General features: G+C 43.0%; 2 protein-coding genes across 2 annotated transcripts; one reads left to right on the top strand and one right to left on the bottom strand.

Annotated features, from left to right (window-relative positions):
- Positions 1-1,720: 1,720 nt before the first annotated feature.
- Positions 1,721-5,795, top strand: LOC117854156 (nucleotide-sugar uncharacterized transporter 2). Its single transcript, XM_034736452.2, has 7 exons — positions 1,721-1,984; positions 3,099-3,250; positions 3,338-3,546; positions 3,647-3,740; positions 3,868-4,034; positions 4,112-4,282; positions 5,186-5,795. Exons 1-7 carry the CDS (start codon positions 1,906-1,908, stop codon positions 5,466-5,468), a joined length of 1,155 nt encoding a protein of 384 aa, XP_034592343.1. The 5' UTR covers positions 1,721-1,905; the 3' UTR covers positions 5,469-5,795.
- Positions 5,796-6,200: 405 nt separating this feature from the next.
- LOC117853454 (uncharacterized) lies at positions 6,201-16,745 on the bottom strand. Its single transcript, XM_034735811.2, has 5 exons — positions 11,874-16,745; positions 11,412-11,430; positions 11,241-11,291; positions 9,338-9,362; positions 6,201-9,031 (listed from the first exon to the last, which is right to left on the bottom strand). Exons 1-5 carry the CDS (start codon positions 14,675-14,677, stop codon positions 6,216-6,218), a joined length of 5,715 nt encoding a protein of 1,904 aa, XP_034591702.2. The 5' UTR covers positions 14,678-16,745; the 3' UTR covers positions 6,201-6,215.
- Between the last annotated feature and the right edge of the window lie 1,005 nt (positions 16,746-17,750).

Here is a 17,750-nt window from a genome sequence, read left to right as displayed (position 1 = left end):
TGAGCTGCGAATTTGGGGGGGGGGGGGGGGGGGGTTAAGCATTTGTAATTGTGAAGCGACACGGATCGAGCAAATCTAATTACGCTACCGTACTTATCTCGTGGACTCCTAATTTTCACAGAGGTGGGACCTTTTCTAGATTATTTAGACAGTATAGAACGGCATCGGGTCAATACAACTGCAGACCTGGTCTTATTCATTGTAGGCTAGTTCGTATCAATTTCACTTAGGCCCCGTTTGGATCATTGGAATTGAATTCCATCCTAATAATCATAATTTAGACACAAATTAATTAAGTTAATATAATTTTATGTGGAATATAGTTGTATATTATAGTTGGTGATATGGGAGAGATACTTGTATGCTGCACTTCTACTATAGAGAAGCGAGTCTAAGAGCGTGCTATAAGAATTGAATTCCATCTAATAACCATAATCTATAGAATCAATTTCCATCTCCCACCCCATGAATTTAAGATAGGCTTATATCTAAACTTTGGAAAGTTGTGGAATGCCACATTCCAACATAAATTAGCCTACTCCATTAAATAGATTCCAATTCCTTGGACCCAAACGGGGCCTTAGTTTAAAAAAATCATTGGGTCCGCCCCTATTTTATTTGTTCCTTAATTCTTAGAATGTGCCTTATACTGAATACACACCTTATACCTTTAATAGTGAGCGCGATACATACGCTGTGAAGGATTTAGAGAACCGAAGAATTTCGAGCCCGGTGGTACTCGTCTGGGCTCATGGTTTCCCTAAAATTTGTAAAGCCAACTAGAGCGCGCGTTTTCTATGCCGTAGAGACGATAGACTAAAGATTGGAAACGTGTAGATGAAAAGAATAAAAAATAAAGATAATAGATTTTAGTTATGATACTAATTATCTAGGACTCTCTCCAAGTTTATTATCTATTTACACGGTTAACAATCAGATTCTAGCTATAGTCACTTCTGTATTGATTCCCGTAGGCAGTCCTCTGCTAGCTGATTTTCCTATATTGCGACCAACTGGTAATAGAAGGGTAACGAATTCGATTTAGGGTTGTTCTAAAATTCATGTCACATTGAATATTCGGAGGATAATTAGGAGGACTAAACGTGAGCTAATTATAAAACTAACTACAGAGATGGAGGCTAATTCACGAGACGAATCTATTAAGCCTAATTAATCCATCATTAGCACATGTTTACTGTAGCATCATATTGTCAAATCATGGACTAATTAGGCTTAATAGATCCGTCTCGCAAATTAATCTCCATCTGTGCAATTGGTTTTGTAATTAGCCTATATTTAATACTCCTAATTAGTATCTAAACATTCGATGTGACAGGAATTTTAGGAGGTGCTAAAGGAACAAACACCCCTTAATTAGTATCTAAACATTCGATGTGACAGGAATTTTAAGAGGTGCTAAAGGAACAAACACCCCTTACTCATCCTCTAGACAGGTGCAATGCAGTTCAATTTATGAATTTTGGCAAAAAAGATATGTATATACAAAATACATTCAAAATCACTAACATGACACGCTTCCAAAATGAAGACCAGCCCACCAACGCAATCCCGTAGATATGCAACATTTTCTTTTTCTTTTTGATAATTTACATAAGCAATATTTAACATCGCCATTGAACTGTGAATAGCCCAGTAGGAAGAACTGTGTGTAAAAAAAATAATAATCAGGAACTACTGCGCAAAATAAACATAACCCCTTGCAGAACCGCGATAATCCCCATCTCCACACCCGTCGCCGTCTCGTCCATCTGTCTCCGAGGAGCTCGAGCTCGAAGTACCCGGCGGCCCGGCCCAAGGACCGCCCCCGTGCTCCACAGTCGGGGCGGCGGAAGAGACAGAGAAGCGTGGCTGCTGCGTGGGGATCCAGCTGATGCGGCGGCGGCAATGGGGGTTTGGGATTCCATCCTCCGCGGCGGCGGCCGGCGCTTCATCAAGCGCAAGGACAGCGACGCCGGCGAGGCAGGTCAGGACTCTGGACTCCCAAGCCCCCCGCCCTCCTCACCCATTTCTTGTTCTTGTGCCCGTCATGAGGGAGCACTTACGGGCATGGATTGATACGAAGTAGATTGTTCTTGGAAATGCTTGCGCCGATGTGGCTTCCTGTTTCACTTGTTCCTCTTTCTTTCACTTCTTCTAAAGATCCCGGCTTTGAGTGCTTCACTGGTAGAATGTTATGTGTGCGTGTGAGGGGGAGAGAGAGAGAGCTTGAACTTCATTTTGGCTGCTGTTTCATGGTCTGAGCCACATTGTGTCTTAGATTGTTCATAGTTTTCCCCTGCTCACTGGGCATACAGTTCGGAGATTGAATCTATCCTTCTTTCAGGCTAAAGTTACCATACTGCGGTTGACTAGTTGCATTTTTTTTGTTAATGCATAAATCAACCCGTGAGACACAAGGACTTGGAATGCTGAAGTCCACTTGCTATCTTTTGTCCTCTGCATTGCTCAGGTGTTGGTAAATCCCAGTGTTTGTTGCTTCTCCTGGTCCCCAGATCAGTTCATCTCTTGTGAGTTGTGACCCCTTTCCCAGAGCGTGATGATTTGTTTCCAGTTGGTGCAGGCAGTTGCAGCCTTGTCATTTTAAAGGCAGGCTTATGCAATTCATGGTATTATGTTTTAGGCTCCACGGCAAGTTCACTTTGTTTGATTGTGCATAATGATCTCTTCTGTTCGAGTGAAGATTTTTTGAAAGTTTGATTGCACATGATAGCTGTTTCAGCACTTCATTGGCCACCTCAGGAAAAGAGTTTCATGGCACAATTACTGTTGAATTGAATAGCATTTCAATCACGAGAATGTTTAAATTACATAATAATTTTAATTTTTAAGTAACAAATATAGTTATTATGATGCCATTGAATATGTTCAATGTCACGAAGTTTGTGTTAGGGTCGACTTTATTACAAGAATATTTACAAATTTTCTGTTGTCCTAGTTGTCTTAATTATATTCCAGGTGACAAGATTGCAGTCTAAAGATGTTTTGAATGGTGTTAAATTGTGATATGTATAACTGTCTGATTGGAAAAAGCTAGTGCATTAAGTCTCGTCTCACACTCTCTCACTCATACCTATCAGGTAGGGCATTAGAGGAACTGAGGGGCTCATTGTATAATGACTTCCATACTTCGGACGGGGCCAAGCGCCAGCAGCAGAGATTTTGTGGCCCTATCGTTGCACTGACGTTCAACTTTGTGGTTGCTGTTGGAATCATCATGGCAAACAAAATGGTATGTCTGTCTTTCCAATCATTTTAAACTTCTCACTAGCTGTTTCTATTTGTATTTATTTTATCAATGGTATATCTTTTCTTGTAGGTGATGGGCACTGTTGGATTTAACTTCCCAGTTGCACTATCATTAATTCATTACCTTTTTGCTTTGGTTCTAATGGCCGTCCTCAAGGCATTATACTTGCTGCCAATTGCTCCTCCTTCAAAATCCACTCCTTTCTCCTCATTATTTGCTTTGGGTGCTGTCATGTCTTTCTCCACTGGGCTTGCCAATATCAGCTTAAAGCATAATAGGTGAGATTATGTCTTTTGTTAAATGGATGCAAAGTGTCCTGCCCTAAAGTTTTGCTCTATGAGTTTGTCTCATAATTTACTCATTTTTCTTTGTTTTCAGTGTAGGTTTCTATCAGATGGCTAAGATAGCTGTAACTCCAACAATAGTTGTAGCAGAATTCATTCTTTTCCAGAAAAAGGTTTCTGTTCGAAAGGTAAATATCTTAGGAACTTTATGGTTCTAAACTGTTCCATGCTTCAGTTGATCTGCTTGTTAACACAGAATTTTAAATCGATTGAAATGTTAAACAATTCAAGAAAGATATACCTTTTGAATTGTAGGTTATCACGCTGGTTGTTGTCTCATTTGGTGTGGCTGTTGCAACCGTTACTGATTTGGAGTTCAATTTTTTTGGTGCTTGTGTAGCACTTGCTTGGATTATTCCTAGCGCTGTGAACAAAATCCTGTGGTCAAATTTACAACAGAGTGGAAATTGGACAGCTCTTGCGTAAGCTGTTATTTTCTCTCTTCTGAGGCAGCTCATATTTCCTATGTTTTATCCTAATTTTCATGTTATTTGATCAGGTTAATGTGGAAGACGACCCCAATTACCATATTTTTCTTTATTGTTTTGATGCCATTGCTGGACCCTCCAGGCCTTCTGTCTTTCAAATGGGATTTCAAGAACAGCAGTGCAATTATTATATCTGCTTTGTTTGGTTTTCTTCTTCAGTGGTCTGGTGCTTTGGCACTCGGGTGAGTCATAAACTTTAAATTACATGATTAGGCTTGTGTTTCATGGAGTTACATTTCTGCAAGCTTGTTATTAGTTTTATGCTTGTGTATTTAAATTTCATATAGTGATTTTTTTTGAAGATATCTATTGTCTGCAAAAACAAACATGTAATGTATGTTTACTTTATAGACATGGATATATGAGCACATATGAAGCCCCCTTCTTTCTAAACATAGAGAAAAAAAATATCTTGATATTGACATTGGTTCTGATTTTAGCATTGTAGTCATGAAATGACTCAAATACGACCATCCTTCTTGAGAATGAAATGTCATTTAATTATATATTAATTTATATAAAAAATATATACATGTAGCATACTAGCATTTCCAAGCTCCAACATTAATGTTATGAAATTCATCTGTTATGACCTACTCCCTCCGCCCCAAAAAGAAAGTCATCCTAGAAAATCTCAGACAAATTAACAAAGATGTAAAATGACCTTAGTTGCCCTTATTTATTAGCCATATTTGGTACTAATTAACTCTCGCATGCACGTGCATATACCAAGTATGGAATGATGACTTGTTTTGTGGGACAAATTTTGAATCCTAAAGTGACTTGTTTCTTGGGATAGAGGGAGTAGCTTGAAAATGAAATATGTTCTTTAACTTATGTTGACAAGACCTATAGAATTTCAACAGACAAGAAAAATCTTATCTATTAGGTAAAATATGGCAGTTATGCAAAAGCTTTTGTATGCGCAATCCGTTTATCTTTCTCTTAAAAAAATATTTCACATATTTTTGGTGGTGGAAAGGGTAGTCTAAAATGTTCTGGTCAGCCATTCTCTTCTGTGGATACTTAGTTTGTAAAATTTCTGGAAATGAACATAACTCTCACTGTCCTTGTTGATGATGCAGTGCAACCTCAGCTCTCGCTCATGTTGTGCTAGGTCAATTCAAGACAATTGTTATAATGCTATCTGGTTATCTGGTATTTAACTCTGACCCTGGATTCACCAGCCTCTGCGGAGCTGTCATTGCCCTTGCTGGGATGTCAGTGTATACATACCTAGGAATGAAAGAATCAGCCACCAATGGTAGGAGAAATTCCTTAAACTCAAGGCAAAATTCTCATTTGCTGAAGTCCAAAGTTATTATAGATGGAGAGAAGCAGGAAACAAGGACTGTCGATTCTGTATAAGTTGTAGAATTGCCATCCTGCTTGGTTTAAAGAATCCCCCGGAAGCACTGAGGCAGTAGGAGAACGAAAGCTATTATTCTTATGGCAACATTGGTCAACTTCATTTTTTGTTGACCATATCCGTTTTGTGTAGGATTGATTCTAGTTTTAGGAAATTTTGGTCACTGTTCTACCCATGTGTCGTCATGCTACTTGTCTTGTGGATTCTGTTTATGAGAAAATGGATGAACAGAGGTGACAACAGACCCTGGTCAAATTTGATCTTGTGCAAGGCTGAAGTTTTGTACTCATAATATTGTTCTTCTGGAAAATCCTGCTTATATTCAAGACTTTAGTACCGACAATTGTTCATTGAAAACGTGCCCTTAGGTGTGGAAAATGTGCATGCAATTAAAAACAAGATATGTGGCCAAAGAAAATGTATAATCAGCAACGCAAAGAAAGCTCAGACTCAGACCGTGAGACATCACACATCTGCAGCAGTCTCCAGAAGTACTGAATTACATGAATGGGCAACGGGTCAAGCAGCAGAGCACCATGTTGAAGTATGCCCAATTTAGCTTATAACCAATGGTCTATGAAGACGTTGTACAACACCTCAACTTTACATGGGGTATTTCCAATTTATCTTATAACCAATGGTCCATGAAAAGATTACAAGTTTACAACACCTCAACCTTAATACAAGTAGACTTCAAAGAGAAAAAATAAACTCCACACAAGTAGGAAAGGCGGATGAGACACCTTTCATGGTTCCTCAGAAGACGGATGATGATTTGGAGGTTCAGTTTCAATGAGTGCCCACATGTTCTTCAGACATGGAATCCACTGTTCTCCAGTCTTCTTCAACAACCGTGCCATTTTATCAAAGGACTGCAAGATGTGAATGACGATGTACACAAAAACAGCAATGAAGAGTGCGAAAACGTATATAGAAGTCTTCAGGTTCCTGCAGCTGCCTGCAGCATACGCCCCAAGCAGAGCAAGCAGGTCCAGCACCATTGCTGTCTTCATGGGAAGGAGAGATCTCCTGTACTTGCTTATCGTGCTATTCAGCAGCAGGATGACTATAACCACCGATGCCATGAACGCTGTGGCATTGCAGTAGAAGAATGCCTTGTACCGTGGTGGATCACTATCATGGAGGATTGGGTCGCCAATGAAATGCCCGTCCCGGTCATCAGGCCAAAGCCCTCCTGGCGGGAGCAGCCCAGCTTGGTATGTGACGCTCACTGCGAGGGTTCCAATCAGAATTAGATCTTTTCGCCATTTGTGCTCAGGTTTTCGGCTGACCGTGACGCTTCGCTTGCAATTCTCAGATGGATGTGAGCTCTTGAAAGGAGTGGCATGGAGCACCCACTCGAAGAAGTAACTCATTTTATCTTTTGCAAAGGTTAGCACCAGAACTTGAGCCATGACATAGGCAAACACAATAGAAACGACTAGGATGGCATACACTGATGTTGATACTTTCCTGCAGCTTCCAGCCGCGAAAGCACCCATGAGACAGACCAGATCAAGTAGCATGCATCCACGCAGCAAGTAGCTGTTGATTCCCCTTTGGCATAACCTTTTGCTAACAAGCAACATGATCACAGCCAAGGAGGACATAAAAGCGGTGGAGTTCAGGTAGAAGAATACCATGTAACGGTGTGGAAACTCATCATGGAACATTGGATAACCTGCACGGTGACCGTCGTTATTGTCAGTCCAGAAACCACCTGGTGGGTTTATGCCGGCTTGATATGTGCTTGATGCTGCCAGAACTGCAAGCAACACTAGAAACTTGCGCCGCTTCTCCAAATCTTTCAGTTCAGGGTCATCATCTATTTGCTGAGCTGATTCATCGGAGTTTCTTGTGCACACAAGGAGCAGAATGTGAATGATAACATAAGAAAAGACAAGAATGACCAAGATTATCACATACAAAGATGTGGAGAAAGTCCGGCTGCTGCCAGTGGCATATGCTCCCATCATACCAAACAGATCAAAAACCATTGCTGTTTGCAGCACATATCGTTTCAAGGCACCAACAGTGATCAAGTTGCTCTGGAGTAGGGTGATTATGACCAAAGATGACACAAATGCGGTGGCATTGCAATAGAAGAATGCATTGTACCGTTTCGGACTGATGGCCTCCAATATCGGGTCTCCAGCAAGATGGCCATCCTCATTGTCTAACCAAAATCCACCGGGTGGATTTAACCCAGCTTGGTATGTAATGGTGGCTGCAAGGATGCCAAGCAATAGAAGGTATGTGCGCAACTTTCTTATATCATCCTTAACATCACTAACAGTGCCTGTTGAATCATGACTGGATGACTGCTGTTGATCCAATGCTAGTGGCATCTCCTGGTCGCTGTTTGTGCTGATACTATCTGTAAGGAATGATTTTAGCTTCAGAATCACCTTATTGTTTTCTCCTTTTATCCATGTTATGCACTTGCTGACAAACTCTGGCCTGGGCACAATAGGTGCAATCCACTGGATGACGAGGTATAGTAGGACTGCACCGACAAGGGTGAACACATATATAGATGTATGGACTTCCCTGCAGCTTCCTGCAGCATAAGCAGCCATAAGGCCAAATAGGCTTATCAGAACACACAAACGAAGTGCATTCGACTCAACAACATGATCGACTGCCGTGTTGCTGAGGAGCATGACGATAATGACAAGTGATCCGGCAAAAGCAGTGTCATTGCACGCCATGAATGCTTTGAAGCGGCGGGGGTAGTGGTCACGGAGTGTCGGGTCACCAGCGAGGTGGCTAGCATTGCTGTCAGGCCAGAATCCACCTGGTGGGTTTAGCCCCGCAGCATATGTCACTGTCGTTGACAATGTGGCAAGAACCAGCAACAAACTGCGTTTCTGCTCCAGTTCATCCTTTTTTTCTTTGACAGAAGCATCTGGCTCCTCTGTTGTGCTCTGATTTTTGCCGAATATGCGCGCAAGATGATCCTTCCAGGACCTCTGGACATCCATCAAAGTTTGCCTAAGCCATTTAGATGCTAGATGCTGGAAGAATACAACATGAAGTGCAATGTATGTGAAGATGCCAACAAGCAACACCCAAGTATATAAGGATGTTCTGATTTTTCTGCAGCTGCCTGCAGCATAGGCCCCCATAAGCCCGAGCAGGTTGAACAACATCGCGAAATGCAGCGAGCGGAGCCAAATTGAATTGCGGTTGAGATCCCTTACTAGGAGCAAGATCAAAACAATGAGTGACGCCATGAATGCTGTTGAGTTGCAGTAGAAGAATACCTTATACCGCTTTGGATAGGTAGATTGCAGGACAATGTCACTGGCAAGGTGGCCATGCTGGTTGTCTAGCCAGAGGCCGCCTGGTGGGGCAAGTCCTGCTTGGTAGGTGATAGTTGCAGAAAGAATTGCCAGTAGCATCAGGTACTTCCGCAGTTTCCACACAAGCTCAGCCTCATCAGCACTGCTTGGTATTTGGTGACCTTGTTGCTGTGGTTCTTTCCGACTCATGGTACTTTCAGCCACATGGCCGTTTCCAGGCTGCAGTTCAACCTCCATGCCCATAAGTTCAACGAACCAAAGCAAATATCAGAATCTGGCTCTGAATATTTCAACGTTTGCTCTATTTGTAGGATTCCAATAATCTTCAGCATATGCCAAGATTCTGGTCCTTGTATTTATCACTGTGAGTTATACAGATGTGTAGAAAAATGAAACATGACATCAAATCCAATGCAAAATTTGCAGACACAAAAGGTCAAACGATATATCATAGGCATTATCAGAACGGTAACTTTGGTTTTAGCCGCCAAGATAGGAAGAGAGCAAGTCAAGTCAAGAAAAGGAAAAGAAGAATTATTAGTATCTATTCAGTGCGTACCCACCTCTGTTGAACATTGGAAGCATCTCCTGCAGTGGCATAGGATACATAAGTTAAAACCTAGTGTGAGCCTTAGGTTCATGTATAAATTATGGTGTTTCAGTATTATTACCGTGCGTGTGTGTGTGTGTGTGTGGGGGGGGGGGTGTTTCAGTTGTCATCGTCACTCTAATCAAGATAATCTGCATAAATATTTCACTCAATTCTTTCACCACAGAAGGGAAGAATGGTATGTGACTTCATTAAGATGGGGCACTTGATTAGTTGATTAGAACACAGTGCCTGCAGGATACCATGTTCTTTTCTTTTGTGATCATCTCCCATATTAATTATTCCAATGTTTTTTGATACGGCCTGTTTATTGGATATAAGAGATTGGGAGCAGGGAGATCACAACTAACTCGCCCTCCCCTCGGGCCATTTGCTATGATATTATAATTTCCATTTTCTAGTAAAAAATTGGTTGAATTTATTTTAACATCAAAACAAATCATGCACTGTTCATTCCTCTGCTTGCTTCAGGACCCTGCTGCAGATCGGTAGAAAATCTCATACTAGATTGGCACTCATACATTCATATATCTTTTGAACTCCCAAAATATTCGAGTGAGTTACTTATTATCCTTGTAGAGGCTTCATCCAATAACATTCAAGGAGCACGAGGAACGCAAGAGTTTTTTCTAGTTCCTGCGACAGATAATTTGCATACGTATAGAGGCTGCTTCTAGTCTGCTTGTCTATTCTATTAAGCACTTGACATTCACAAAGTTGTAGATTTCGGGGGTGTTTGGATACCAGGGCTAAACTTTAGCCCTATCACATCGGATGTTCGGATGCTAATTAGAAGGACTAAACATGAGCTAATTACAAAACTAATAGTAGAACCCCTAGGCTAAATCGCAAGACGAATCTATTAAGCCTAATTAATCCATCATTAGCGAATGATTACTGTAGCACCACATTGTCAAATCATGGACTAATTAGACTTAATAGATTCGTCTCGCGATTTAGCCTAGGGATTGTGCAATTAGTTTTGTAATTAGCCTATGTTTAATACTCCTAATTAGTGTCCAAACATCCGATGTGACAGGGGCTAAAGTTCAGCTGAGCAAAAGGGGCAGATGCTTTACCCAACAATCAACTAGCACGTATAACAATCTTTTGCTTCTGAATTAGTTATCTGCAAACTCTAGTCCAAAACAGATGTCATCCTAAAATGCATGCAACCAACTTCTCTTAACTACCACTAATATATGTTAAAATATTTATATTTGTCAAATGGAAGCAAAAGGGGGCAGATGCTTAACCCAACAATCAACTAGGAAGGGTAACAAGCTTTTGCTTCTGGTTTAGTTATTTGATAACTCTAGTCCGAAATAGATGTCCCAAAATGAATGCAATCAACCTTGTTGAACTACCACTAACATACATTAAAATATTTATATTCATCACATGGGAATTGAGAACTATATCAATAGATTCTTTGTCAAAAGAACTTTCATATCATTATTTTTAAACGATATTTTCTACAGTATAATTTCAAAGCTTCATGTTCAAAGGTGTGTACTGGAGAGTAGAGACTGTTGTGAGCTGTTGTAGTAGTATGTTTTTTTATCGAACAACGCAGGAGAGCTGCGCGTCATTTCATTTAAGATAGAGAAAAAAGAGTACATAGAGAGGGGGAGAGCCCCCAGACTAAGTACCAAGCACACTCACACAACTCACACAACTCAACACCTACAACAGAGGAACCTTACTGTAGTAGTATGTTTTTAACCTGGGCCATACTTTCTCTCTTCTACTTAATTGAGTGATAGTGCCCCTTCCTTTCTTCCATAAGACAAAAACTGGACAATACATGTTCAAGCAGAACCATCAAGAGCATAGCAGCAGATTGACTGACACACCTGGCAATCATCATCTGCACAAATCAGGTACTTATCCCAGTCTATTCCTATCTGAAAAAGGAACTAGCTAAAGAAGCAGAGCAGATAGTGTGGCAAAATAATCTGTACACTAAAGGAAAGAAAAACCAGTAGGAAAACACCAAAAGAGCTTAGTGCCAACACACCACTTACAGCATGAACATCATAGCCCCTGAAGCATAAGAACATCAGTACTGATGAATTGCTGCAGCAAGTCCATCGCCCTGTGTGGTTCACTTTATTGCTTCAGTTTCAAAAAGAATTTTCATATTAGCTATATTTACTTTGAAGCTATGGAAGGCTACTCATATTCTCTATTTCTTCAGTAGGCAAGATATTGTTAATTAGCATACTCCAGTAACAATTACATTTTCCTATAACCTGCACCTCCACAAATAGGAACTCAAATGGCTCAAGTGACAATTTTAATTGCAAAAGGTAGTGTACAAATTGAGAAACAACTACTTCACACCTTCACAGTTACCATTTGTTCAAATGTAAAGACTACAATATATAGCTGAGGAAATTGTGTTACACTGCGATTTAAAGAACCTATTTAACTTTCATACATCTGATATATCATTTGAACAAATGCCACGGTGATACTACAACTACACAGCTGCAAGCAACTCTTCTGATTGCCCAGCAGATGGTTGAAGGTCTGAAGGTTCGGCTTCAATGAGTGCCCACATTTTTACCAGCCATGGCATCCACTTTCCTCCCTTATTTTTAACCAGTAAAGCCACCTTATCGAATGACAGCAACACATGGATTACAATGTAGATGAACACGGCAATGAAGAGTGCAAAAATGTATGCAGATGTCTTTAACTTTCTGCAGCTGCCTGCAGCATATGCTCCAAGAAGACCAAGCAGGTCCAATACCATTGCTGTCTTCATAGCTAGAAGAGATCTCCTGTACTTGCTTATTGTGTTGTTCAACAGTAGGATGACCATGACCATCGATGCCATGAATGCCGTGGCGTTACAATAGAAGAATACTTTAAACCGTGTTGGATGGGTATCATGGAGGATTGGGTCGCCAGCAAAATGTTGGCCTACCTGGTCATCAGGCCAAAATCCACCTGGTGGGAGCAGCCCGGCTTGGTATGTGACAGTGACTGCAAGAGTCCCGATCAGCATCAAATCTTTGCGCCATTTGTGCTCAGTTCTCTTTTTACTTCGGATGCTTCTCTCATGATTCATGGATGGATATTGGCGCTCAGAAAGCCCAAATGTGTACATCTTTTCCAATAAATTGTTCACCTTGTCTTTAGCAAACGTCAGAACCACAACTTGAATTATGACATAAACAGCCACTGCAACAACGACAAGGATGACGTACACGGATGTCGAAACTTTCCTGCAGCTTCCAGCAGCAAAAGCACCCATGAGGCTGATCAGATCAATCAAAACACATGCATGTAGTGCATAGCCCTCAAGACCCTTGCTATATAGCCTTTTACTAACAAGCAACATAATCACAACCAAGGACGACATGAAAGCTGTTGCATTGAAGTAGAAGAAAACTGTGTAGCGGCGTGGGAACTCATCACGGAACACTGGATCACCTGCTCGGTGGCCATTATTGTCATTCCAGAAGCCGCCTGGTGGGCTTATGCCAGCTTGATATGTGATGGAAGCAGCTAGAATTGCAATCAACATCAGAAACTTGCGCCGCTTCTCCAAATCCTTCCCTTCAACTTCATTATCCATTGCATTATCTCTTCTGAAATGATCTATTATTGTCTTCAGTCGCGTCTTGAGAGCCAGGGTTAGCAGAACATGAAGTACAATATAAGTGAAAACAAGGAGGACCAAGACAAACACATATATGGACGTTGAGAACTTTCTGCTGCTTCCAGCAGCATAGGCCCCCATCAGACCAAAGAGATCCAGTGTCATGGCTGTTTGCAGGATGTGGCGCTTAATGGCGCCAACGGTAATCAGTTGACTCTGAAGTAAGGCGATGATCACCAATGATGCTACAAAAGCTGTGGCATTGCAGTAGAAGAATGCCTTGTAACGCCTTGGGTTCACAGTCTCCAAGATTGGATCCCCTGCAACATGCCCATCGTTATCTGTCCAAAAGCCACCTGGTGGATTCAGCCCAGCTTGATATGTGACAGTGGCAGCAAGGATGCCGAGCAATAGGAGATATGTCCGCAGTTTCTGTAAATCATCCTTAGGATCACCAAAATTGCTTGAAAAGTTTTTGTTAGGCAGCTGTCTATTGGGCCCTGACAGGGTATTATGCTTGTCATCATCTGGATTCCCACTCCCCTTCATAATGAAAGAGCTCAGTTTCTTGAGCAGTTCAGTCTTCTTATTTCTCATCCATCCAATGGACTTCTCTACAGACTCTGGCTTTGTCACAATAGGTTCAATCCACTGAAGGATAAGGTAGAGCAAAACTCCTCCAACAAGGGAGAAGACATAGATAGATGTAAGGACCTCCCTGCAACTCCCAGCAGCATAAGCCCCCATAAGCCCGAAGAGGCTGACTAGAACACACAGCCGCAGAGCATTTGACTTGACGACATGATCCACTGCTGTATTACTGAGGAGCATGATGATGATCACAATGGATCCAGCAAAAGAAGTTGCATTGCAGACCAGAAACGCCTTGAATCGACTGGGGTAATGATCTTCCAGCACTGGGTCACCGGCAAGGTGGTTAGGCTTGTCATCAGGCCAGAAGCCACCCGGTGGGCTTAGCCCCGCAATATATGTCACTGTTGCAGCTAATGTGGCAAGAACCAGCAAGAAACCGCGATTCCTCTCCAATTCTTCCATCTTGTCAGAATGCTCTTGCTCATCTGTTCTGCTCTGTGAATTCTTGAAAATCTTGTTCAGGAAATCCTTCCAGTATCTCCTTATATTCATGAACGTATCACGCAGCCATTTAGGCGCCAGATGCCGGAAGAATATGACATGAAGTGTGATATATGCGAATATGCCAACAAGTAAAATCCAAATGTAAACTGAGGTTCTCACCTCCCTGCAGCTCCCTGCGGCATAGGCCCCAATGAGCCCTAGCAGGCCCAATACCATTGAAAATTGTAGCGCCCGAAGCCAAACCGCATTGCGGCTCAGCTCCCTGATCAGGAGCAGTATCAGAACAATGAGCGATGCCCCGAAAGCTGTTGTGTTGCAGTAGAAGAAAACATGGTAACGCCTGGGGTAGCTAATTCTCAAGACAATATCACCCGCGATGTGGCCGTTCTTGCTGTCTTGCCAGAACCCACCCGGCGGAGCTAGCCCTGCTTGGAAGGTGATGGCTGCAGCTAGGATAGCCAGCAGCATCAAGTACTTCCTCAGCTTCCACAGGAGCTCAGCCTCATCGGCGCCAGGCTTTTGGTCAGTTTGGCCTTGCTGCAGCGCATGTTGCTCATGAGGAGGCTGCTCTTCAGACTCCATTTGCTTGGTCTCAGATCAAAGCAAACCTCTATTTTGTCTGTGAAGGTTGTAACATTTGGAAAAGGAGTATGAGAATGAGCTATATGCAGAGCTTGCTGCCTTTGGATACACCTCCACTAGATAGAAGGAGAAGGCGCAGAAGACAAAGAAATAAGAGAGAATGGCAACTCTGCAGTCGTATAAAAATTCCAAAGTCCAAGTCATGGATGATTGGACCCCTTCAAACAGACAGAAGTGTCAACAGCCAAAAAGGACACAGTGAAATGGAGTGTTGTAATTGAAGTTTCTTGCAGTGGACCACACAAACAGCCTTGACTCTAATTAATTATGCTGGGTTCCCATGACAAATTTTTACATTTCCATTTAACCGTAAGGGGGAATTGTCTAATTATGACATAACAACCTACACAAACAGTCTGGTTCTTTTCTGCCCCCTCTTTCTTCTATTTGTCAGTTCATCTTTAACTGAACTTTTCCTCTAAAGCGCTGTTTAACTGAACTTTGAGAATATTCCAAAAAGTTCTTCTCCTCCATGATTTGCTATTTCCAATTAACAAATGTGAAAGCTGATCACCTAATCTTCAATAATGCACGAGATATCTGAACGTGCAGATTTGTCTTTGTCCTTTTCTTTTTTGAGCTGGGTCTTTGTCCTTTTAGTTGACTTGACTTGGGAGAGTTGGCCTTGATCTAAATGTACAGCCATAGGGCCTTGTCTCAAAACCGTGAATTACCCTCTCTGACAGCCTTTTAAAAAATTTCCAGTACGCAATCATCATGAGTTTGCGATTCAGTTGGCAGTCTATATATCATGATTAATGGATCAACTTACTGCCATCAACCTCCCCAGGTATGTTCGGTTAGCGAGGAAATACATGTTAAAATTATAAAAAAGCCTGAACCGATGTCAGCTTAGCACAAAAATTAATGCAGAGTAGTTAAACTATATTAGTTGATAACTCTCTTATATACAATGGACATGTCTCTTTCTCGAACGTTCTTCGATCTTGATTCTCCAGCTATTCTACAACTGTACATATGTTATTGTAGAAGTTGGTGGTGGGTCCTGCTGGCGAGACTCAAGCTGATATTTTTCTAAGCCCACGTGTATGTTGTGTAAGTTGGCTTACTGTCAACATCATAAAGAGCCCATGTTACATTATTATTTCATAGTAAGTAATGCCGTTTGGAGTACCACATGGACGAAGACTGGATTAGTGAATTGTTTTATAACTATAGTGGAACTGAAGTGGTGACAACGATAGCTTTGCGTTTAAAGACCAACTATAGCTTTGCGTTAAAGACTTCGCAAAGAAATTAGAAGCTTTTAACTCGGTAACGTCCATGTCGAAGCAAACATGTGCAGACAAATGGCATAGCAAGGTGGCAGCTGGGCAGTGGGCACACACCTGGTAGGCTGGTACAGTGTCGGGCTGGCGCGCAGCCCGTCCGTCAGACGTCAGTCCAACATGTCGGCATGGCATTTGGCATGCGCCTCCAGCATGTCGCCGTGCTCCGCGAGCTGGGCTCGAGCAGGAGGAGAGGGGCACGCCATGGCCGTCGTCCCCGGAGCCCATCCTTAGGCGCATACGAATTTGGTCGAACAACTGCCGGGCAGTGCAGGCCGAAGGCGGACTTGCACAGCACGGGCATTCCGCCGAACACCTCCCGGGCAAGCAGGTCGCTTCCACGGGCGTTCTGCCTAACACCTGCCGTGCAGCTCTCCTCCCAAGGCCGCGGGCCGCTCTGGATCCGTGTTGATCACCCCCACCACGCACCCGGCGGTGAGGCCACCGAGCATCTCTCCCGGCTGTGCCCGAGACGAACAGGCAGCGTCCCCCTCAGTCGGCAAAGCCGCCCTTGCAATTGCATAGTCGCCGCTGAGTTTTGCGAGAGAAACGAAGTGTGTTGGTACGGATCAAGCGTCTGAATTTTCAGCGGGAGAAAGCGCGATGTCCGACGGTTTGGAAGGAGTGCAAGTCTGTAATCGATATCAACACCTGATATATATCTATACCTAGAATGTTTCTTTCAATCGGTCGTGATCATTTTTTTAAAAAAACCTCATGTTTTTTAATCAACCCGCATTTTTGCAAAAAAAACCTGTACCTGTCTGTCTCTCCGCCATCTACCGTCCTCTCGGGGCACCGCCGCTCGCTAGCGCTGCTTCCCCACGCCATCACGACCCTCGCCTGGTGCGCCCGATCTCCTGACGCTCTCTCTCTCGCCTCTCGGGGGAGTCTGAGCGCCGTCGGCCCCCTCGTCATTCTTCGGCCGCCGGCGCCACCGCCCGTTGGCGCCGCCACCCCGCGCCACCATGGTCCTTGCCTGGTGCGCCTGCTCTCCCGACGCGTGCAACGCACGCGCTCTCTCTCTCGCCTCTCGGGGGACTCCGCGATGCGGCCGCCGCTGATTTCTCTCTTTCCTTAGTTTGTGCTTGCAGGTGTTCCGGGAAGGACAGGCATATAGGCATGGGCGGGAACAAGGAGAAGGACTGGGCCCACTGTGTGGAGGCGCTGCCCTCGCCCAACTCCCAGTCGGCGGAGTATTCCGATAACAAGAATTTGAACGGTTGCCGGCGGCTCGTCGCAGTAGCGAAGGCGATGAGGAGCCTGCGAATATGCTGCCGCCGCTTCCATGTGCGGCAGGACGATTTGATCCGCCTATTGATGAAATCTGGTATTACCAAATCAACACCCGCAATCTGATCTCTAGGAAGTCTGTTCGTCTTTTGTTTGTCAAGTTTGCGATCTTTTAGAGATATAATATCTCCTGTAACTGAAAGCATAGGGTTGGTTCTAGATTCTGGTTCCATTATAGATAGGACAGATGGTTTAGTTTATCTACAAGATGTATCTCTACACAATGGAATCGCGGCCTGTTCGCTTCAGCTTATAAGCCGGCTGAAAAGCTGAAACAACTGATTTGTTGTGAGAGGAAAATACTGTTTGGTGGCTGATAAGCTGGCTGAATAAGCTGAATCGAACAGGGCGTCGGACTCTAACCAACTAGGACTTGTAATCTATCTGGAGTTGTTTGGAACTCCCATATATAAACATGCAACCTATGGTCA

The sequence above is a fragment of the Setaria viridis genome, chromosome 4 (genome assembly GCF_005286985.2).
Source record: "Setaria viridis chromosome 4, Setaria_viridis_v4.0, whole genome shotgun sequence".
Taxonomy (NCBI): Eukaryota; Viridiplantae; Streptophyta; class Magnoliopsida; order Poales; family Poaceae; genus Setaria; species Setaria viridis.
Note: the sequence above shows the minus strand (reverse complement) of the source record. Positions and strands in the feature narration are given on the sequence as shown.

Bases quoted from the DNA above. Each gene is read 5' to 3' on its own strand.
- LOC117854156 (XM_034736452.2), top strand. From the start codon at position 1,906: ATGGGGGTTTGGGATTCCATCCTCCGCGGCGGCGGCCGGCGCTTCATC. The intron at 3,251-3,337 runs GTATGTCTGTCT...CTTTTCTTGTAG, and splicing joins TCATCATGGCAAACAAAATG to GTGATGGGCACTGTTGGATT. The intron at 3,741-3,867 runs GTAAATATCTTA...TTTGAATTGTAG, and splicing joins AAAAGGTTTCTGTTCGAAAG to GTTATCACGCTGGTTGTTGT.
- LOC117853454 (XM_034735811.2), bottom strand. From the start codon at position 14,677: ATGGAGTCTGAAGAGCAGCCTCCTCATGAGCAACATGCGCTGCAGCAA. The intron at 9,363-11,240 runs GTGTGTCAGTCA...ATGCCACTGCAG, and splicing joins GTGCAGATGATGATTGCCAG to GAGATGCTTCCAATGTTCAA. The intron at 9,032-9,337 runs GTGGGTACGCAC...GATATTTGCTTT, and splicing joins GCTTCCAATGTTCAACAGAG to GGTTCGTTGAACTTATGGGC.